The sequence below is a fragment of the Arabidopsis thaliana genome (genome assembly GCF_000001735.4).
Source record: "Arabidopsis thaliana chromosome 1 sequence".
Lineage (NCBI taxonomy): Eukaryota > Viridiplantae > Streptophyta > Magnoliopsida > Brassicales > Brassicaceae > Arabidopsis > Arabidopsis thaliana.
Genome location: NC_003070.9, coordinates 17,151,344 through 17,171,887, shown reverse-complemented (window position 1 = coordinate 17,171,887; position 20,544 = coordinate 17,151,344). Strand labels below are relative to the sequence as shown.

Here is a 20,544-nt window from a genome sequence, read left to right as displayed (position 1 = left end):
ATAGGTGACATGTGTCATTACGTTCCATTATTGAACAAACATTCGACTTAAATGAAACAAAAAATGGAGGATTCTACGTGAATTTCCTAGGTATGACATTACTACAAAAAAGAAGTGTTTTATTCACTACAATGAGTCTACATAATTTTATTCGTCAACACAATATTAAAGACTATGAGTTTGACAATATTGATATTGAGAATGATGTTGTACAAGCACAACAGGATAGAGCAAAATAACAATGATGATTTCAGAATCGAAGAATCACTAGAAGCAAGAATATATATGCCGATAGTTCCTGATTAGATTGTTGAACATATATCAATATTGTAAAACCCAAAAGGCTTGTAAGGCCCAATAAAGGCCCAAAAAGAAGACTTTCCTCTCTAATCCATCCGCCCATTCCTCTGGTCGCAAGCTTTCCACGGTTCCGATTCTCCGAATGGATAATGTAACCGTTTAGCTCTCTCTCTTTTCTTTACCCTTGCATAAATCTTACGGTGGCCATGAGCTTGGCTTCGATTCCCTCGTCGTCACCAGTGGCTTCACCGTACTTCCGCTGCCGTACTTACATCTTCTCCTTCTCTTCCTCACCTCTCTGTTTATATTTCCCGCGCGGTGACTCTACTTCTCTCAGGCCACGAGTTCGCGCCTTGCGAACGGAATCTGACGGTGCTAAAATCGGTAACTCGGAGTCTTACGGCTCCGAATTGCTTCGTCGGCCTCGTATTGCGTCGGAGGAAAGCTCCGAAGAAGAGGAGGAAGAGGAAGAAGAGAACAGCGAAGGTGATGAGTTCGTCGATTGGGAAGATAAAATCCTTGAGGTTACTGTTCCTCTTGTTGGCTTCGTCAGAATGATTCTTCACTCCGGAAAGTAAGCTTTAAGCATTTATGAGGCAATTGGTTGCAAAATTTCATAAGTTTTTGTAATTTTGTTGTCTAATTGAGTGTTTTACTGGTTGATTTGAACGAAATTGGTGCTCTAGATACTCTCTGTTCCTTGGAAAATTGGTTCTAGTTCTTATGAGTTCGAAATAGTTAGTATCTGATGATATGATCATGTATTGGTTTATGAGTTCACTACTGCGTGAGCTCTTAGCATTTAGGAGGCAATCGATTGCAGAAGTTCATAGTCTATAGGGGAAATTTAAAAATTGTTGTTCTAATAGAGTGTTTATAGGTTAATATTATCATGTAATGGGAGCTCAAGAGTCTCTCTATACCCTGGGATTTGGTTCTTCTGAGTCAGTATAAGTCATAACTAGAAGCTTTTTTCTTGATTTGCTTTATGAATGAGTCTAAAGAGATTAGTTGCTTTCAGTATGGATTAAGATGTGATATGGCAAAGAAGATTTTTGAATGTTGCGCTTGTATATTCAGAGAATTATACTTTTGATTCATTGGTAGCTCTGTGTTGCATTTTGAATTGCAGATATGCAAACCGAGATAGGCTAAGCCCCGAGCATGAGAGAACAATTATTGAGATGCTACTTCCTTATCATCCTGAATGTGAGAAGAAGATCGGATGTGGTATAGACTATATTATGGTATGTATCATGCTTTCGAGATTTGGAAACAACATTAGCCTATGTGGACATTATGGTCATCCTTTCACAAATCAGGCATAGGTTTTACATTTTCATTTTCGAATGTTTGTCTGCATTCTCAATCTTTTCTTGTCTTTGTTTCAACTTCCACATTCTTCATAGTGGAAACAGGTCACAGATTCTTACATGTTTTCTTTGTGTTAGTATGATCAACATATATAATTGATTTTCATGTTTTACATGTCAAAGATAGAGATGATATGTTGATTGTTTCGGGTTTGTGGTTGCAGGTAGGGCATCACCCGGATTTTGAGAGCTCTCGATGTATGTTTATAGTTCGAAAAGATGGAGAAGTAGTCGACTTTTCGTATTGGAAATGCATAAAAGGTCTTATAAAAAAGAAGTATCCTCTGTATGCAGACAGTTTCATCCTCAGACATTTTCGCAAACGTAGGCAGAACAGATGAATGAAGCCTTATGTAGATTCTCAAACTCAAATGCTCGTAGACTCGGATCCACTACAAGGTTTTGGAGTGAGAACTCAGACACAGAAGATCCAGTCACTGTTTTTCTTTGAGTTGGAAATACGAATGGAACTTTCTAGAAAATATGGTTTCCGCAGGAGATATGAGGAATTAGAACCATCACAAGTCTTTAATATGTTCATTATCTTGAAATCTTTAGCGTTTATATGATGATATCTGTTACATTGAACTTATGTGCAGAGGTAGAGAGAACCAGTACACACTTGTGAGCAGGGCTTTAATATTCTATTAGCAACCAGTTAAAACCATTTTTTGTGTGCAAAGCAACCAGTTAAAACATAAGTATATATAATTTTGTGTTAAGAGAATATTCTTAAAGAATTTTTCCAAGCAAATTCAAAACTTATTAAACTATATGCTAGAGTCAATGATGTACTTTAGCAGAAAAAAAAAAAACACTACTATAATTAGTGAATTGAGAGTATTATTGTCCTTGTATTTAATTTTTAAACGTAAAAAATAATAAGATGGGTTTGATAATGTGAAGGTGAGCCCAACTAAAAACTAGAGACGTGGACCAATGGAAAAAAAGTAAGAAGACTCTTTGGTTTCTGACATCTTCCCCCACAAAACACAAAGTCGATGTGAAAGCAAATAATAGTGTTCGTCCACGTTACATCGACAATCAACGGCTGAGATTTGGTTTCATTATGTGTCTGTCTCATCGAGGTTGGTTCGTGTTTTTGTTTTTGTTGGTTGTGACAGTAATGGAGCGACACGTTATTTCGTTACAACTACTTTTTTCTTTTTTAAAACTTTTGTAATCAGAGGACTAAAGAAGTAAGTGGACCGATCATAAATAACAAACTCAGGTGATTGATTATTGGACCTTTGTCACTTCAGGATGGAGAAGCGTTTTCAATTCACCGGTGAAATAAAATATTAGCTGATTTTTTTAAAAAGAATTAAGGTTTTGAATGGATATTGTGGATAAATCGGATTAAAATTTGGAATTATACCAATATTTTCTTTTTTAACGAACATTTTGATTGGTAAACTTTAATCCATTTTGATATGTAAACTTTCTGAGAAGTTTTAGGACTATACCCATATATAATACCAATTTTTTATGTAAGAACTATATGAATTATTTTGTATATAGAGTTTTTTTTTCTTTTTGTTTTGTATATACCACTACAAATTATAATTTTGTGAATGATAAATAAGAAGTTGTCTAATCTACAAACCCATTTTGTTCTCCAACCACCGCAACCATGTGTACCTAAACAAATAAATATTAATTGGTTAATTAGCACAATTGTTAGAGTGAAATTATTATCTCGAATCCGATATAAAGAATTTGTCACTATTCTTTCCAAAATTTCCGATATTCAAAGTGTTGAGATCAATAGTAAAAATTTGAATCCGTCCAAATTGATTTAAATACAATTTTAAAGTTTACATACCCAAAAATCATTTGGTTTCTCTCAAAATATTTAAATATTTAGATATTACTTGGAAATCTGGGTAGTAACAATTTGGATTTGTCCAAGCAACATTTGGATCTAGATATCATAATTTCCAAGTCAACATATCCAAATTCGCCAGATATAATATTAATATATATATATATATATGTAAAATACAATATTTTCATTTCTTTTCTAGTATATAATACTTTATTTTCATAAACATAATCCAATCTTAATTTTACAATTTTAAAGACGTTTTAACATTTTAATTTATTGTGTAGATACAATGATTTTTGGACGGAATTCCAAAGTGAAAACAACTTATTTTAGGAACCTAAAGTAAATTAAAACAACATAAATCCTGAAAAGGAAAACAATTAGTAAGTGAAATTAGTAAAATAAAAACGAAGAGGGAAAGTGACGCAAAATACAAAGATACAGAGTATATACCATTTTATTAAAATAATTAGCAAAAGTAGTATTTATTCAAGATTGTTAGGAGCCAGAGAGACACTTGGCTCACCAGACAAACTACCTAATCACCCAAACGAAGAACCAAACATTTTGAAATTTTTTGGGAAAATTACAAAGCACACGAATTTAGCAAAAAGGTAATAGATTTTTCTTCTCTTTGTGTGTATAGAAGAAACTGTGGTTTTTGTTCATCTTCTTTTAATTCTTTCGATTTATGTCCACACTTAATTTTTGGATAAAATTACTAATTGTGCCTAATACTTGTCATAAACGCATTCATATTCTCCTGTTGGTTTAATCTGTTTTTATCCATTTGACTATTAAAGTTTTGAAATCTGTTAGTGTTTTTGAATTGGGTTTTGCAGATTTCTTGATTTTTATTTATAGATTAGGGTTCTGATACTAAAGTTTGGATTTTTAAACTAAAGTTTGGATTTTTTTTTGTATTCATGGTTCAGATCCAGTTATTAGGTGGAAGCAGATTTTGTAGAAAAATGGATGGTAGTATGAATTTGGGGAATGAGCCACCAGGAGATGGTGGTGGAGGTGGAGGGTTGACTAGACAAGGTTCGATATACTCGTTGACGTTTGATGAGTTTCAGAGCAGTGTAGGGAAAGATTTTGGGTCAATGAACATGGATGAGTTGTTAAAGAATATATGGAGTGCTGAAGAAACACAAGCCATGGCTAGTGGTGTGGTTCCAGTTCTTGGTGGAGGTCAAGAGGGTTTGCAGCTGCAGAGGCAAGGCTCGTTGACTCTGCCTCGAACGCTTAGTCAGAAGACGGTTGATCAAGTTTGGAAAGATCTATCCAAAGTTGGAAGTAGTGGAGTAGGGGGAAGTAACTTGTCTCAGGTGGCTCAGGCTCAGAGTCAGAGTCAGAGTCAGAGGCAGCAAACATTAGGTGAAGTAACTTTGGAGGAGTTTTTGGTTCGTGCTGGTGTTGTGAGAGAGGAAGCTCAGGTTGCTGCAAGAGCTCAGATTGCTGAGAACAATAAAGGCGGTTACTTTGGTAATGATGCCAACACAGGTTTCTCTGTCGAGTTTCAGCAGCCTTCTCCACGAGTTGTTGCCGCTGGTGTAATGGGAAATCTTGGTGCAGAGACTGCAAATTCTTTGCAGGTTCAAGGTTCTAGTTTGCCTCTGAATGTGAATGGAGCTAGAACAACATACCAGCAATCGCAACAGCAACAGCCAATCATGCCTAAGCAGCCTGGTTTTGGTTATGGAACACAAATGGGTCAGCTTAATAGTCCTGGGATAAGAGGTGGTGGTCTTGTGGGACTTGGAGATCAGTCTTTAACGAACAATGTGGGCTTTGTCCAAGGTGCTTCTGCTGCAATTCCTGGAGCTTTAGGCGTTGGTGCTGTGTCGCCTGTTACGCCATTGTCATCAGAAGGGATAGGGAAGAGTAATGGTGATTCTTCATCACTCTCTCCGTCTCCTTACATGTTTAATGGTGGTGTGAGAGGTAGAAAGAGTGGCACTGTGGAGAAAGTTGTAGAGAGAAGGCAAAGGAGAATGATAAAGAACCGAGAATCAGCTGCAAGGTCCCGGGCCAGGAAACAGGTTAATCTCTTCATCACCATCTATCTATGTACTCTTGATTGTGTTATAAGCCAAAAGATATGTAAAGTAAATTGGTTAGCTTATCTTGTAGTTAAGTTCTTTAACCACAATGAAGCGTTGAATTCAAAGCGTAAAGTGTCTTGTGTGAAGTAGTGTAGTAAACAACTAAACAGAATTATTGGGACTTGAAATCAGTACTTGTGGCTGAATGAATCTCGCAAACAAATATGAACCTTCTGGTTTTGGTGTATATACATGTTGCCCATCCGCAGATATTCACGGCAGACCAAACAATATACTGGAATGTAATTTGCTAATGTCATGAGGTGGCTCAGAGTTTAAATGAGTAGTGAGGGTTCATCGTCAAAACCTGAGTAGTGGCGACATGGTTTTTCTTTTGGGGCAAGGTAATGGGTAATTGGTGCTCCCAAAAACCTGTTACATCTGACATGTACTATGACCAAACTGTTGAGTTCTACATTTGAGGGTCTAAATGTTTTGAATGGCACTCTAGTCTTTATCTCATAAGCTTCTCAGTCGTGCTTGTTTTGGTTCATAGGCTTACACCGTGGAGCTTGAAGCTGAAGTTGCAAAGTTAAAGGAAGAGAATGACGAGTTACAACGAAAGCAGGTAATCACAAAACCATGTCTCAGCATCACAGTTGCTCATACGTTACATTCATTTCTCATTGTACGCCTCATGTTTTACAGGCAAGGATCATGGAAATGCAAAAGAATCAGGTAATAATTCTTATGCCAATGCAACAACACTGGAATCTCTAAACTGCACATTTCATAGCTGAACTTGTAAACTTGGTTGTTTGTTTCCGTGCTATGTATAAAACAGGAGACGGAGATGAGGAATCTTCTGCAAGGAGGTCCAAAGAAAAAGCTGAGGAGGACAGAGTCGGGACCTTGGTGAATCAATCAATGCCATCATACTTAGTTTCTGTAGATAAATGACATCCCACTTAGGTGTTTTAGTTGAATTAGACTTAATAGAGAAGAGCTTTCATCGTTTATATTGTAAGCTCTCTCCATATATGTTATGTTTTTTACATACACAGGATCATCAGAATCTCTTTTGCTTTATTTAGACCAAGAATTTTGTGTGTGTTTCTCGTTGTTGTTTGTCGTTGTCGCTATTAAACCTCAAAATGTACTTTCTTGATCTTGGAGTTACCAATTTTGAAGAATTGAAGTGTTGTTTGGTTTCTCTGAGTGCCAAAACTATGACCTGTGCCAACACAGCATTCTAGCCTTCTAGGCAAGCGACTATAACCCAAACCGAACCGAACCTTGGTCATTTCGGACGGATGAGGTAACCGAGTCGGTTTGATGTGGTTCACTGAACCGACAGTTACACAAAGTAAACATTTGTACTGAAATTTATGTATGTATCAAAGTAAAATTCCTCTAAATTCGATAACCAAACCAAACGGGATTAATCATTTGCATGGAGAATAAATACATAACCGAACCAATTTAACCGATGACCGAATCGAACCAAAACCGACTTATTCGGTTTGATTTTTTAGTTACTAAAAATGAAAGTGTTCACTCTCATTCTCTCCCACTTCGTCGCTCAAATTCTCCCTAATTTCACCTGCAAAACCCTAGTTTTTCGTTGATTCGTTTCGTCTCCGGTGTAAAATCAAATACTATCTTTAGGTATTTCGTCTTACCCAACTCTATCTTTCCATGTTTTCCGAGGACAAAATAAAAGGTTAATTATTCATGACTAACGTCTGTAATGGGTTTTATTGTGATGTATGTTTGAAATTTGGAACATTTCGATATAGCATTGTGTTACTAATGCTTTTGAATTTGTTAGAAACGAGCAGTAAAATTGGTTTTTTCTTCATCTTTTTTTTCAAAAATTTGGACTTCTCTGTGGAAATTTCTGGGTTTTGTCAATGTTAGTGAACAAATTTCCTTATTTTATTGTCTTCTTCTTATAGTGTTTCAAGATTTTTTGTTTTTCTTTTTGTTGCATAGGTTTGAAAACTGATCACTCTTGTGTAACCTTTGTTTGTTTGATTTTGAATCCAAAGACTGGAAACTGATATTTTTCTCCTCCAAATTCTTCAGAAACGATCAGAGAAGATAGAAATGGCTCCCGAAGGTCCCAAAGGAAGAAAAAATGTAAGCTTTCTTGCTAGCATAGACGATTGAACACTACAGATCAGTGTGGTTCGGGACTTGGGTTTCATACTTAAGTAAGCTTTACTGTTACGTAGAGGATTAAACAGAAGTGTGGTGGAGGTTTAGGAGAATAGAAGATCCACTAGGTTTCATACTTAGGTTTCTGGTTTGCTTCGTTTGTTCTTGAATTTTCGCTTGTTTCAGTTGATTCTCAATGAGAAATAGATATCTGTTTGATAAGTTTGTTTTTCTTCAACTATGATTTTCTCGCCTTTAGAGGGTATTAAATTGCTACTTTCTTCTTCTTGTTTTGCAAGCAGATTGGATTGAGGCGTGAGGATGCAGCACGAGACCGCATGAAAGAGTTTGGGTTTAAGAAGCCTGTTATCAATGCGAGTATCAAGCAAGTGCTAAAGGTTTGTTCGTTAGTTTTAGAGTTCTCTATCTGCCCTTGCTAGAAAAAAACTTTACTTCAAACTTCAAAAGTGACACTTTACTCAATTTGGATTTCAGGTGTATGGTGAGGACCAATGGTTTCTGATTGAAGATGCTAACTATGAGGTCTCCTTAATATTTCCCTTAAAAAGCAAGAGGAACAAGCCTACCGATTGGCGGCCGAGGAACACGAAGAAACAGCTCAGGAAGAACCAGAAGAAGAAAAGGTGATTTGTTCATCTTGGTTACAAATTTGTTTCTTTTCATTGTTGGTATTAGTTTTGCTTGAACGATCAGTGGTTTCTTGAACCTATATGCGTTATTGATCACTAACGAAGCAGTCATGGACTCATCACCATCAGCTTTTCAATTCGTAGAAGCACCACCAGTAGATTATGCACACCATTCTGTTGGAGGTATACTAATCTCCATAACAATCTCAATGCATGAATCATTCTTTAACTGAGGTCAAAATCATTCTGTAGGTGCGCAGAGTTCTCACTGTGGATGGCTAAGCAGTGAGGAGGAGACAGATCCAGATAAGGATAGTGATGAGATGATTCAGCTAACTCCAGAACCTCTCTGTGAAGAACTTGAAGAGATTCTCAGAGAAGTATATGGACAGAAGAAGTTGAAGTACAACTAAAGTAGTCATAAGCTCATGTAACTAAAATTGATATATATTGGAGTTAGAGTTAAAAAACTAGCAAGTATAGTGAGAGAGTAAGCTCATCTTCACATGATCTTGCAATACGGTTGTGTCTTAACTAACGAATAAGAGTGCACTTAATTTTCATTGAATAGCACAGCACAAGTGAGACTCTCTTCTCTCGGTCGTCATCGTTATTCTAATGATTTGCCGACACAAGAGAGGCGATCTTTCGTTAATTTGGTTTGACATGACGTAGCCTACCACATGTTCGACGAAATTCCGAAACCAGCTTTCTTTTCTCAAATCTATGGGACTGGATCCACCTGAAATGCGAGATGAATCAAGAATTCCTTCTTAGGAATCAGTGGATGCGTTTCTTCCACTAAAGTGGGTAAGTATCTTCATTCTTTGCTCTTTCTAGTTCATTCTGCTATGTAGTTAAGGCACAAAAGTATACATTTTGTGTATCTGTCAGTTTCAGTGATGATTGAAACTGTTTATTGTAATGAAAATTTAAGAACAAAGCTGGCTTTGTTTGACAAATCAGAAACTATAGACCTGGCACATTACTATATGCAACTGTTCTGAGCTCCCATTTCCTAGAATAAAAGAGTCAATGGGGCATTCCCAGAATCGAAGTCGGGACCTGTTGTTGATAATATATAACTCAATGCACAACTGTCGTTGTTGAACTTGGATACCAGTTTTAAGCTGTGTTCTTTTTTCACTTCCTGCAGTTATCTCTTGGATAAATTGGCAACATTCAGCTAGTGATGTTCTTGGTTCATTCTGACATCGAGAAACTGTTTTCTTGCTGCACAATGTGATCAAGTCAATGGACGTGAAAGCCAAGGTGCGTTGTGATTCTCATTTATTTGTTGCATTTCAGCAGTTTATACCAAACATGCGTAATGGGAAATAGTTTTCTAATTTAAACATTCTAGAAATTGTGAGAAAATGCACTATAGAACATATTTTGCCATGATAGCTCTTAGCTGGTATCCAAAAAGGTCAACGGGGCATTCCGAGAATCGAACTCGGGACCTCTCGCACCCAAAGCGAGAATCATACCACTAGACCAAATGCCCTGTTGCTAATCAATTTAGTTTAAACATTGAAGATCACCTTATTTGGTTAGTTATGGGCTCGTGCTCTTAGTTGACTTCTTACTAAACAATTTAGTCTTAATAGGATGTTTCTGGATCTATATGCTATGAGATCTCTTTCAGCTCATTCCAATGATGTGGTCTTTAGTATGTGGATTTCTAATTTGCAATGTACTCTAGATGGGAACACCCGAGAAATATATTGATCCACTTGTTCAAACTTCTTCCGCGAAAAATCATTAGAAGAGGATGGTCCTCTCATCCTACATTTGTCAGTTGGCCTCTTTTACATCAAATATTCATAACTCTCCAGTTGTTCGATTCATTATGCTCTTCTTTGTCTTAAAGTTTGATATGATCATACCACTATACCAAATTCTTGTTATTAGCTAGTACCATAGACAATACCCAAGTTATATTGGCGAAGTTTTGTGTATATAGTCACAGTTACTAGATGAATGTGATCTGTGAAAGATACATATATATGCAAGGATTCTGAGATGTCACTTACAACAAATGGTTCTGAAAAATGTCAATGGGCATTCTGAGAATCAAACTCGACCGAAAGCAAAAATCATACCAGTAGACCAAATGCCTGATTATTAGTGTTTTTCAGTTAAAGCATTCTCTTTTTTTTCCTTACCCTTTGTGGTAAGAATAGTTCTTAGCTTGTAATTCTTCTTCCGGAACAATAGAGTGGAAATGCATGTTGTTCAAGGTCTTTTTTTTTTTTGTATCCATTAGTTTCAGTGAAAGTGGCAACAAGTTCAATCTATTTTACTTGTGATGCTTGAAACTGTCATTGTTAGGAAAATCTAAGAACAAAGCTGGATTTGCATTCATACTCCTATTTGAATGTAGTTTATGAAAAATTAGGAACCAAAGACTTGGCACATCATTATATGAACTTGTTCTGACTTCTGAGCTACCATTTAGACCATATATCTCCCAAAAAAAGTCAATGGGGCATTCCGAGAATCGAACTCGGGACCTCTCGCACCCAAAGCGAGAATCATACCACTAGACCAAATGCCCTGTTGTTGATATAAATCATTCAATGCACAACTGTTGTTGATACTTGGATACCAGTTTAAGGCTGTGTTTTTTTTTCACTTCTTGCAGGTGTCTCTTGAAAACTAGGTAGCATTCAGCAAGTGACGTTCTCTGCTCATTCCGTTACCGAGAAAACTGTTTTCTTGCTGCATAATGCGAGTCAGTGGAAGTCAAAGCCAAGGTACAATGCGATTCTCATTCTATTTGTTAAACTTCAGTACCGAACAGGCGTAATGGGAAATTGTTTTCTAATTTAACCTTGCTGAAAATTGTGAGAAAATGCACTAAAGAACTTATTTCGCCATGATAGCTCTTAGCTAGTATTTGAATCAGACATCTAAAAAAGTCAATGGGGCATTCCGAGAATCGAACTCGGGACCTCTCGCACCCAAAGCGAGAATCATACCACTAGACCAAATGCCCTCTTGCAATATAGTTTAAGCATTGAAGATCACCATATTTGGTCACATTGTGGTCTCCTGCTCTTAGTTGACTTTTACTTAAATATTTTAGTATGAAGAAGATGTTTCTAGATCTATTCTATGAATCTCTTTCTACTCAGTCCAGTGATGTGATTTTTAGAATGTAAATATCTAGTTTGATGGAAATTGGCCCAGAAATATATTGATCCAATTGTTTCAACCTCTTTCCCTGAAAAGTCATTAGAAGAGAATAGTCCTCTAGTCTTACATTTTTAAAAATTTGTTTTTTATATCAATCATTATGATGTTGTTTGTCTTGACTTGATCACACCACTATTTCCAGGTCTTGGTTATTAACTAGTGCCCTAGACAATACACCAATATTATTGGTAAAGCTTTAAGTAAGTACACTTGGTTGAAAGCTGAATGTGATCTTTGACAAATCAGTTACCAAATACATATATATATAGTTAGTCAAGAATTCCGAGGTGGAACTTACAACATATGGTTTTGAAAATACGTCAATGGGGCATTCTGAGAATCAAACTCACACCCAAAGCTGAAATCATACCACTAGACCAAATGCCTGGTTATTGGTGTTTCTCAGTTAAATCATTCTCTTTGTTTCCTTACCCTTTGTGGAAAGAACAGTTCATGTTTTGTAATTCTTCTTTCTAAACAATACAATGGAAATGCATGTTGTTCAAGTCTCATAATTTAGGCAGAAAATGCAAATCTTGTATCCCATAATTTACCGGAATTTGAGAATTAGGCTAGGTAGCTGTTGCATCCAGAGTTAATGCATGTGCTTTTGTATATCATTTAAAAGGTTTCAGTTTGCTGCTCGGCTTGTTCTTGACTCTCAAATTTCTGTAAATGTTTTTCTTTACATTGAAATTTGCGTGTGAATGTGTGATACTTTCCCAGTTGATATGGGTGAGCTTTAGAGAATCTAATGAAACAAAGCTGTTTTAAGTACTACCTCATGTTTTCTGGTTTAATCTGCAGAAGGGGTGCTTACTGGTTGAACAGATCAAAGTCAACGGATGTGATGACCAAACTTTGGTGTTACACCATTTAGTTTGTTTGGGTTCAGCACTTAACGTCAAAAATCATTACAAGAGTTCCAAGAGCTGAAGTCAGAAACATAATCGTCAGACTACATATCCAACTCTTGCTACCTTTCTGTGGAAATGGTAAGGATCTGGTCCCCTTTGTTTGTTAAAATGTTAACGAGAAACTTGTGGCGTCTCTATTCTACTCCTGCTAAATGCAAGGGACGTCATTATTGTTCAATTGCTGAAGCTCAATGACTAATGACAGAGACGTTGTCAAAATTGAGCAAAGGTATTTGACGGCCTGTCAACAATTGTTACTTTTATCAGAATGTAGTCTGTGACAAATCAGAAACTATAGACCTGGCACATTAATATATGCAACTGTTCTGAGCTGCTATTTCCTAGAAAAAAAGAGTCAATGGGGCATTCCGAGAATCGAACTCGGGACCTCTCGCACCCAAAGCGAGAATCATACCACTAGACCAAATGCCCTGTTGTTGATATAAATCATTCAATGCACAACTCTTGTTAAAACTTGGATACCAGTCTAAGGCTGTTTTTTTTTTTTTTTTTTCATTTCCTGCAAGTGTCTCTTGAAGAAACTGGTAGCGTTCAGCTAGTGGCGTTCTTTGTTCATTCCGTTATCGGGAAACTGATTTTTTCTGCATAATGCGAGTCACTGGACGTCAAAGGAAAGGTACAGTGAGATTCTCATTCTATTTGTTAAACTCTAGTACCAAACAGACGTAATGGGAAATAGTTGTCTCATGTTACCTTGCTGAAAATTGAAGGTAAATGCAATAAAGAACATGTTTGTGCCACGATAGTTCTCAGCTAGTATTTAGATCAGACATCCAAAAAAGTCAACGGGGCATTCCGAGAATCGAACTCGGGACCTCTCGCACCCAAAGCGAGAATCATACCACTAGACCAAATGCCCTGTTGCTAAGCAATTTAGTTTAAACATTGAAGATCACCATATTTGGTCATACTGTGGTCTCTTGCTCTAAGTTGACTTTTACTTAATAATTTAGTTTTGATAGGATATTCCAAGATCTATATTCTATGTGATCTCTTTCAGTTCAGTACAATGGTTTGCAATGTACGCTGTATGGAAATAGACTAGAAATATATTGATCTGCGGAAAAATCATTAGATGTGGATAGTCTTTGCATCCTACATTTTTAATTCATCATGATCTCTTTTTATCTTATTGTTAGACTTGATCATGCTGCTACTATACCAAGTTCTTGATTATTGACTACCTTAGGCAATACGCAAATAATTTTGGTGAAGCTTTAGGTAGATACACATAGTCGAAATGCTGAATGTGATGTAACACAAATCAGGCACCAATTACAAATTTACATGCAAGAATTCTGACCAGAATAAATACATGTGCTTTTGAAGATTGTTTAAAAAGGTTTCAATTTGCTGCTCGGCCTGTTCTTGATTCTCAAATTCCTGCAAAAAAAATTGTCATTGAAATTTACGTGTCATACTTTCCCTATTGATGTGGTTCGGTTTTGGCGAATTTAGCGGTTCAAAGCTAGTTTAAGTACTATCTCATGTTTTCAGATTGAATCTGCGGTTGAAGAGATCAAAGTCAATGGATGTGAAAGCAAAATTTTGGTGTTAGTCTCAAAAATCGTCAAGAACTGAAGTCATGATACCTTTCAGTTAAAATGATAAGGATCTGGTCTTTTGTTTGTTTAAATGTTTATCTGCAACTACTGGCGTCTCTAATCTACTCTTGCTAAAATGCAAGGGGTCTTTAATGTTCAATTGCTGAAGTTCCTTGATTAATTTCAGAGACGTTGTCAGACATGAGTAAAGGTACGTGACAGTTAATTTATTCTTTGGTTTGCCTTGGAACACTTGATATTGAAAGTCTTAGTGAAATAGGGTGTTGTTAAAGACTTTCTGTGTGTTTGTTGATCTGACCAATGAAATAACAAACACGAAAGGGTAGATTGATATTTGATAGTTATAACAATTTTCAGCAAGATTTTAAAACAAAAGTTTCTGAAGAAGTCAACGGGGCATTCTGAGAATTGAACTCGGGACCTCTCGCACCTTAAGCGAAAATCAAACCACTAGACCAAATGCCCTGTTTTATATCTTGTTTTGTTGATGCATTCCATTTACACTCTCTCATTTGTTGAAGAGGAATTGTTGCTTCTTGGTTGGATGTAGTCACAATCCATTTCCTTTTCTTTCTGCAGCTCACTCTTTGTGAATCCTGCTGCTTCCAATATGTGTCGGTCCTCCCTAGATGAAGTTTACTGGTTATGAAGATTTATTGATTGGACTTAAAACCTCGGTATGTTTTTCTAGTATGCAGAAGGCACTTAATAATGAAAGTTTGGGGGAGTTTTTGTTAATGATTTCTCTTGCTGACTAAAAGTGAAATATATGTTCCTCAGTTTTTGAAGGACTAAGGAAAATTGATCTCTAAGCAAAATTTCAGGTAGAAATTAGAACGTATAGTTTGGAAGAGTAGATGTGGCATTCCAATTATAGATATTGGAACCTCTCGAAGCCAAAGCAGGAATTATACCACTAGATGATGCTGTCGTGAATCTTTTTGTTTAGGGGTTTATACTTGATGAAGCTGGAACCATACATTTGCGTAAATCTGTTATTAAATGTTATTTTGTTAAGTAGAAATGAAACGCTGTAGATCTAATTCTGTTAGTTGACTGAATTTAAGCATTTAGTGCAAAGGTGGATTGTATGTTACTATTATTCAATCCTGATGAAATTTAGACCAATGTACTCAAAAATGCAGTGGGGCATTCCGAGAATCGAACTCGGGACCTCTCGCACCCAAAGCGAGAATCATACCACTAGACCAAATGCCCTGTTGTTTTGTATACAATTGAAGCATTATACCTGCAGTACTACAAGCATAATATTGAGATCTGTTTGAATCTACTGTATGAGTTTAGTGTGATTCTTCGTTGCTTTTGTAAGTCAGATTTCCTGCTGAATCTAATGCAATATCTATAAATGAAATTCGATAGGAGTTAACTTCATGCCGTAAAATCATGCATCTTGCATTTCTCTTGTTGTAAGCTCTATGCCAAAGGTTTTCTGTTGTATGTCAAGCTATCTATTCCTTTTATCAAGTGACAGAGAGATGCATAAGCATAACTATCCTTTTCTGGAGAGTGTTACTTTCTTATCTGCCCTTGGTTCTCTAATGCAGCATCTCTCTAGTGTAATTTCTGTCACAGGAATTCTTACTGACAAAAAACACCTTTTCCTGAGGAAGTGGAAGATGCGTTTAATGCACCCTTGAATATGTTCCTCCCATTTCCTTGTCAAAGGTAGTTGTGTTTTTATTTCCTCTGAAAGCATCAGTACCTTAAACGTACTTGTCCAGGATGATAAATGGATATCTCAGGAGAGACTAGAGCGGTGAAAAGTATTTGATCCAATTCTTTAGCTTGCGTTCAGGAGATAAGGATTAGTTATTGTATTATAGTTGCCGGAATCTGATCAGAGCCACATCTGTTATTTATCAAAATACCATCTGCTTTCATTGAGCAGGGCCTATGTTATTTGTATCCAACAATTTTCGTTTGTAAACTGGCCAAGTTGGCATTCCGTGAATCAAACTCGGGGTTCTCTCGCACTGTCATTTATATCTTGTTAGGTTAATGCATTTTATTTGGGTTTCAACCAGCTCCGAAATTTTTTTGTCGACCTGGTTTAGTCGCTCAAAGTGTAGTAAGTTTCCTAGTGAACTGAATTTAATTTATATGTGATATGTTCATGGCCGACCATTGGAATGTACCTGAGGTGGCTCAGTGGTTAAAGAAGTTCATGTAATGTTTTTAGTACTCTTGTTTTGCTTTGTAGGCTATATGGTGGAGCTTGAAGCTGAAGTTGCAAAGATAGAAAGAAGAGAGGAAAAGTTACTAAGGAAGCCGGTAATGACCGACCACAAAGACATCTGCTCATATGTTACATTCATCTCTGTTAGTTTTAGAGTGTATCTCTTCTCGTGTTTTGCAGGCAATATGTAGGAATTACAGAAGAATCAGGTAGCTCTTATTCCATCTTACACTATTTTTCTACCATACAAAACTTTATTTAAACGGCTTATGCGACTTAAACCTGTCGTAGTTTCTACTGGTGGAAATTACCTGCAACCTGAGAATTGAATCCTCCCCATTTAGAATGTCTTTGGGTAAAGATCTGCTCGTAATGAGTTCATAGATCTATGATTTAAGCTTTGTTTGACACCAAGAAATCCGCTCTTACCCTCTAAAGTGCACTTTGTTTGACACCAAAACTGCTCTCACCAATCTTATTGTACGCAACTTCAACGCTTACAGCTTATTAACTCCATCGTTTTTTGGTGGGTTTATACAACAGGAGATGGAGATAATGAATCTTCAAGGAAGCCAACATAAAAGCTGTGGAAGATACTGTCAAATATAGATCATGCTCATACTTGGTTTCTATAGATAAATCATTCTAATTATAATGTTTAGTTGAACTGTGTTCTCATCTTTTATCAAATTGTAACCTCTCTCTCTATACATATATACAGGATCATCAGAATCTCTTTGCTTAGATATTGCTAAAGCTTAACCTAGACGCAGATGTCAAAGTCACTCTTCTCATTATGTTTGTTTCATCATAAACATGAAGGACAACTCTTTGAGATGATGAATTTGATATAGTCCTCCCTCATCATTATGTTTGTTTCAGATACCAAGAACTAACTGACTTACAAATATGAAAAACTTCTACTACTGTCAAAAGATGGGAAAAAACATACTGAGTGGTGTGACTCACACAAGCGTTAGCTTAGTCTTTTTCTGGGACCGTATTCTTTGCAGAACGGTTTGCACATTGCGGTGATCAGAAGCAGAAGCATAGCCTTTAGCTGTATCACTATATTGAATATCCTTGTCAGTAAAAAATGGTGACATTTCAGGTAAAGTCTCAATCCCCGCCAAATGTTGTGCCCACTTATATGGCCTCGAAGTTCTGCTTTTATCAAACACATGATCGTTGCCAAGAATGAGCTTGGCTGACTGTATAACCGTAAAGGAAGTGAGTATGACTGTTTTCAAGCAAACATATGTGAATGAATATCAAAAAGGAAAACCACATGTACCTGATGAGGAGGCTCAAGTCCAGAATCGTCTGGAAATAAGTTACATAGTATATTTTTCTCAAGTCCATCCTCAGACTCTTCAATGCCAACACATACAACATTCAACTTCAACAAGTACTCAAACTTGAGCATGACAAGTTCATGAGATTTCGGATCTGTAATCTCGTCATCATAAACATGAAGGACAACTTTAAGAGGATGAACTTGATATACTCCTCCCTCATCAGAACCCACTTTCTTGAGTCGTTTCCTTTGCCTTTCTTCATCAACACCAACCTCTAATCTTAGACTCTCTGTATTATTGAACATACATGTCATTTTAACGAGCACATAACTATTCCATTTTCAATTCTTATTTTAACTAAAGGTGTGAGAATTGCTAACCTGAGTTCTGTTCTGCTTGCTGCCGCGCATAAGTTTGAGCATCCTTAAGACTCCCAGATACCTCAACATCGATATTCTCTTCGAAAGCTTCCTTCAGTGCCATGAACTGCGAATATATAACATAAAGCGGCGGAGGAAGAAGCTCAGCTAGATTATGATACTTCAGCTTCTTCTGATTCTGCAAACTCAACTGGCTCTGTACTGGCAAAGATGCTTTCTTTAGAGATTTGAGATGCACTGGAAGACTTGACAGAAACTTGTTCCTCTCCGCATTACTTTCAAGTAAACTCTTCTTCTGTTGCTCCAACCTCACTCTAAGCTTGCATAGCTCTTTCCTCTGTGTATAACAAACTTAAACATTCAATCACTTTTGAATAAAAACTCCAACAATATCTAACACATGAACTTGGTCTAACGATTCGAGACAGAGATGTATAAAGCTTAACATTGAATCACATTGAATCAAGCTACTACAAGACCTTAAAGACATGAACTTTGAAATGAAATTTACCTGATGAAGCTCAAAATTGAGTCTTTTAAGCATCAAATCATGAGAACTATCATTTGATAACGTTTGAGATTTGATTGCTTCGGGAGCATCACTGAAGAAGTCTTGTTCGGATATGAGATCGATGTTTGGATACCTAGATTTGAAATCTCTACTAGCTTTATTAGCTTTGAGGTAATGACTCTTCTCATACATGAGATTGTGAAGCTCCAACGTCGTGAAATCCACCGGAGATTTTGCTATTTCCGTTTCTGTTCTCACTTTCTCTTCTTCTATAAGAATCGAGCGATTCGCTTGACGAAGATTGATGAAGTTGAGAAACATCTGAGTGAGGAGTTCTCGATTCTCGGATTTAGGGGTTCCTTGTTGCTTGATGGAGAGCATCTTTGCTATGATTGCTTCGACGGAGGCTTTGGTTTGTTGAAGTAGCTCTAGTGGTGATTTCTCCGCCGTGGCCACCGTGTCTATCGCCATCTCCGATTGCATAATTTACTTCCTCTGATCTCGCCGAGCTCGGAGAGAGGGTTTTAAAAGGGGAAAAATGTCAACAAAAAAAAAAGCCTGAGCTTTCAAATTTGGATAGAAAAGGCATGAACTTTGAAAATGTCATATTAATTATGAAGTTTTGATTGACTTCTCAGAAAAAAAGCTAACTTTCGTTGACTGGCCCGTTAAAGACATGCCGTTAAATTTCCGTTAACAGAATAATAACAGAGTTATCATTTCGTTAGAAACCCAAAACGACGTCGTTTTAAAATTTAAAATTAAACAGAAAAAATGACTACCACCTGAGCTCAAACATGAGACATGAGAATACTTTTACAAACATCCAAACCATTTAGACAAAATAACATCTTCGTATCAAATAACAAAAGTTTATATTTAATATTACATAATTAACAGAAACTAACAAAACTCTATTGTTGCGTGCCATAGCTTTGTATTTTTCTCAAGTTCACAAAACCCAATCGCATTTCAATTTTTATGTTGATTGTGAGATTTGCGATTCAGATCTGTGTTATCTTCGTCGAACATGAGCTTTAGATTGTGATCTAATGGATCTATATGTATTTTTTCTCAATTCCCTCAATTTTGAAACCAAATTATTAAAAAGGTTTGAGAAGATGAACAAAATTACAGTTTTGATACCTAAGAGCTGGTTAATGCTCAAACCACAACAAAGATCAATAAAACAAAAATCGCTCACTCCGATATCTGTCTAATGGAACGAAACCAAAACGCCGATGGAATCCTGTTTACGGAGAGAACTCCGATTCTAGGGATAGAGGAGATGAATGAGAAGACGAATAGTTGAGTATATATATACATTAGTGTTTGTCACTTTGACAAAATGTAATTGTGGGTCAATGGTTTATAATCTCGTAATGAGTTTCTCATGGTAACGGTTCCAATCTTGGCAAGGTTCATTTTTTCTGTTTAATTTTAAAATTTAAAACGACGTCGTTTTAAATTTCTAACGGAGTGATAACTCTGTTAACGAAAATTTAACGGCAAGCCTTTAACGGCTCGGTCAACGAAACTTAGCTATTTTTTTTGAGAAATTAACTAAAACTTCATGATTAATACGACATTTACAAAGTTCATGCTTTTTTCATCCCAAATTTGAAAGTTCAGGCTTTTTTTTGATATTTTTACCGTTTTCTTAGAACTAAGCCGGTCCGGTTTGGTTCGAAATTTTGATATTTCAATGTTCGGTTTGAAATCAACTTCACCTCATCAGACCGAAATTTGGTTCAGTTTATGGTATAAATAGTGCCGATTTGTAATCGAGTCGGTTATTAATTTAACAATTTCGGTTTAATTTGGTACATTTTTGATGGTTTTTAAAATAAATTTTCGTTAATTTTAGTTTGATAGTTCCAAACCGAACATAATCAAACCAATTAATTTTGATTGATTTTAGTTTTATAGTGCTGATTTTGGAATGGAAACCAAATTCGGTTCAGTTTCTGTTAAATTTGGTATGTTTAGGTACATTTCGGTCAACTTTAAAATAAAATTTCGATAATTTCGGTTTGGTAGTTCCGAACCGGACCGTTTATCAAAATCTATGCTTCTTCTTGCCGATATCTAATTA

General features: G+C 36.4%; 5 protein-coding genes, 1 long non-coding RNA gene, 6 other non-coding genes and 1 pseudogene across 27 annotated transcripts; 5 read left to right on the top strand and 8 right to left on the bottom strand.

Annotated features, from left to right (window-relative positions):
* The first annotated feature begins 415 nt into the window (after positions 1 to 415).
* Positions 416 to 2,452, top strand: AT1G45230 (DCL protein (DUF3223)). 2 transcript variants are annotated; one of them, NM_148557.4, is made up of 3 exons: positions 416 to 874; positions 1,433 to 1,547; positions 1,838 to 2,452. In NM_148557.4, exons 1-3 carry the CDS (start codon positions 507 to 509, stop codon positions 2,012 to 2,014), a joined length of 660 nt encoding a protein of 219 aa, NP_683398.1. In that variant the 5' UTR covers positions 416 to 506; the 3' UTR covers positions 2,015 to 2,452. The 2 variants fall into 2 exon arrangements, with proteins under 2 accessions (NP_683398.1, NP_001031151.1); NM_001036074.1 differs by having other exon boundaries at positions 427 to 874; positions 1,433 to 1,551; positions 1,842 to 2,349.
* A 1,511-nt stretch (positions 2,453 to 3,963) lies between these two features.
* ABF2 (abscisic acid responsive elements-binding factor 2) lies at positions 3,964 to 6,763 on the top strand. Of its 10 annotated transcripts, NM_001198228.1 has the most exons (6): positions 3,981 to 4,115; positions 4,437 to 5,546; positions 5,819 to 5,851; positions 6,106 to 6,177; positions 6,258 to 6,287; positions 6,394 to 6,710. In NM_001198228.1, the coding sequence occupies exons 2-6, from the start codon at positions 4,473 to 4,475 to the stop codon at positions 6,466 to 6,468; spliced, it is 1,284 nt and encodes a 427-aa protein (NP_001185157.1). In that variant the 5' UTR covers positions 3,981 to 4,115; positions 4,437 to 4,472; the 3' UTR covers positions 6,469 to 6,710. The 10 variants fall into 10 exon arrangements, with proteins under 10 accessions (NP_849777.1, NP_001322814.1, NP_001319166.1 ...); NM_179446.5 differs by lacking the exon at positions 5,819 to 5,851 and having other exon boundaries at positions 3,964 to 4,115; positions 6,394 to 6,763; NM_001333258.1 differs by having other exon boundaries at positions 3,964 to 4,115; positions 5,819 to 6,177; positions 6,394 to 6,763.
* Positions 6,764 to 7,108: 345 nt separating this feature from the next.
* AT1G45248 (Nucleolar histone methyltransferase-related protein) lies at positions 7,109 to 9,075 on the top strand (the record flags this gene model as incomplete). 5 transcript variants are annotated; one of them, NM_202251.5, is made up of 6 exons in its annotated part: positions 7,109 to 7,217; positions 7,638 to 7,691; positions 8,012 to 8,107; positions 8,205 to 8,353; positions 8,489 to 8,542; positions 8,612 to 9,075. In NM_202251.5, the coding sequence occupies exons 2-6, from the start codon at positions 7,659 to 7,661 to the stop codon at positions 8,646 to 8,648; spliced, it is 369 nt and encodes a 122-aa protein (NP_973980.4). In that variant the 5' UTR covers positions 7,109 to 7,217; positions 7,638 to 7,658. The 5 variants fall into 5 exon arrangements, with proteins under 5 accessions (NP_973980.4, NP_001154407.1, NP_849776.2 ...); NM_001160935.1 differs by having other exon boundaries at positions 8,468 to 8,542; positions 8,612 to 8,925; NM_179445.2 differs by having other exon boundaries at positions 7,109 to 7,272; positions 8,612 to 8,925.
* A 719-nt stretch (positions 9,076 to 9,794) lies between these two features.
* On the bottom strand, positions 9,795 to 9,866 carry AT1G45246. Its single transcript has one exon. It is a non-coding gene; the product is annotated as a tRNA-Pro (tRNA).
* Positions 9,867 to 10,847: 981 nt separating this feature from the next.
* Positions 10,848 to 10,919, bottom strand: AT1G45244. The gene has a single exon. It is a non-coding gene; the product is annotated as a tRNA-Pro (tRNA).
* Positions 10,920 to 11,288: 369 nt separating this feature from the next.
* AT1G45242 lies at positions 11,289 to 11,360 on the bottom strand. Its single transcript has one exon. It is a non-coding gene; the product is annotated as a tRNA-Pro (tRNA).
* Positions 11,361 to 12,183: 823 nt separating this feature from the next.
* AT1G07313 lies at positions 12,184 to 12,465 on the top strand. Its single transcript, NR_139226.1, has one exon. It is a non-coding gene; the product is annotated as an other RNA (long non-coding RNA).
* Positions 12,466 to 12,490: 25 nt separating this feature from the next.
* On the top strand, positions 12,491 to 17,023 carry AT1G45229 (uncharacterized protein). 2 transcript variants are annotated; one of them, NM_001333254.1, is made up of 4 exons: positions 12,491 to 12,555; positions 13,005 to 13,114; positions 16,285 to 16,469; positions 16,804 to 16,967. In NM_001333254.1, exons 2-3 carry the CDS (start codon positions 13,087 to 13,089, stop codon positions 16,449 to 16,451), a joined length of 195 nt encoding a protein of 64 aa, NP_001323181.1. In that variant the 5' UTR covers positions 12,491 to 12,555; positions 13,005 to 13,086; the 3' UTR covers positions 16,452 to 16,469; positions 16,804 to 16,967. The 2 variants fall into 2 exon arrangements, with proteins under 2 accessions (NP_001323181.1, NP_001319165.1); NM_001333253.1 differs by lacking the exons at positions 12,491 to 12,555; positions 13,005 to 13,114 and having other exon boundaries at positions 15,738 to 16,355; positions 16,441 to 16,469; positions 16,804 to 17,023.
* AT1G45240 lies at positions 12,838 to 12,909 on the bottom strand. Its single transcript has one exon. It is a non-coding gene; the product is annotated as a tRNA-Pro (tRNA).
* Positions 13,286 to 13,357, bottom strand: AT1G45238. Its single transcript has one exon. It is a non-coding gene; the product is annotated as a tRNA-Pro (tRNA).
* Positions 14,457 to 14,528, bottom strand: AT1G45236 (annotated as a pseudogene).
* Positions 15,210 to 15,281, bottom strand: AT1G45234. Its single transcript has one exon. It is a non-coding gene; the product is annotated as a tRNA-Pro (tRNA).
* Positions 17,024 to 17,044: 21 nt separating the features above from the next.
* THO5 (THO complex, subunit 5) lies at positions 17,045 to 18,992 on the bottom strand. The gene is made up of 4 exons (NM_202250.3): positions 18,450 to 18,992; positions 17,939 to 18,275; positions 17,555 to 17,847; positions 17,045 to 17,471 (listed from the first exon to the last, which is right to left on the bottom strand). Exons 1-4 carry the CDS (start codon positions 18,930 to 18,932, stop codon positions 17,226 to 17,228), a joined length of 1,359 nt encoding a protein of 452 aa, NP_973979.2. The 5' UTR covers positions 18,933 to 18,992; the 3' UTR covers positions 17,045 to 17,225.
* Positions 18,993 to 20,544: the final 1,552 nt, after the last annotated feature.

Bases quoted from the DNA above. Each gene is read 5' to 3' on its own strand.
- AT1G45230 (NM_148557.4), top strand. From the start codon at position 507: ATGAGCTTGGCTTCGATTCCCTCGTCGTCACCAGTGGCTTCACCGTAC. The intron at 875-1,432 runs GTAAGCTTTAAG...TTTGAATTGCAG, and splicing joins ATGATTCTTCACTCCGGAAA to ATATGCAAACCGAGATAGGC. The intron at 1,548-1,837 runs GTATGTATCATG...TTGTGGTTGCAG, and splicing joins GTGGTATAGACTATATTATG to GTAGGGCATCACCCGGATTT.
- ABF2 (NM_001333259.1), top strand. From the start codon at position 4,428: ATGGTTCAGATCCAGTTATTAGGTGGAAGCAGATTTTGTAGAAAAATG. The intron at 5,547-6,105 runs GTTAATCTCTTC...TTTGGTTCATAG, and splicing joins GGTCCCGGGCCAGGAAACAG to GCTTACACCGTGGAGCTTGA. The intron at 6,288-6,393 runs GTAATAATTCTT...TGTATAAAACAG, and splicing joins TGGAAATGCAAAAGAATCAG to GAGACGGAGATGAGGAATCT.
- AT1G45229 (NM_001333254.1), top strand. From the start codon at position 13,087: ATGCGAGTCACTGGACGTCAAAGGAAAG. The intron at 13,115-16,284 runs GTACAGTGAGAT...TTTGCTTTGTAG, and splicing joins CACTGGACGTCAAAGGAAAG to GCTATATGGTGGAGCTTGAA.
- THO5 (NM_202250.3), bottom strand. From the start codon at position 18,932: ATGCAATCGGAGATGGCGATAGACACGGTGGCCACGGCGGAGAAATCA. The intron at 18,276-18,449 runs GTAAATTTCATT...TGTTATACACAG, and splicing joins TCAATTTTGAGCTTCATCAG to AGGAAAGAGCTATGCAAGCT. The intron at 17,848-17,938 runs GTTAGCAATTCT...TCAATAATACAG, and splicing joins GCAAGCAGAACAGAACTCAG to AGAGTCTAAGATTAGAGGTT.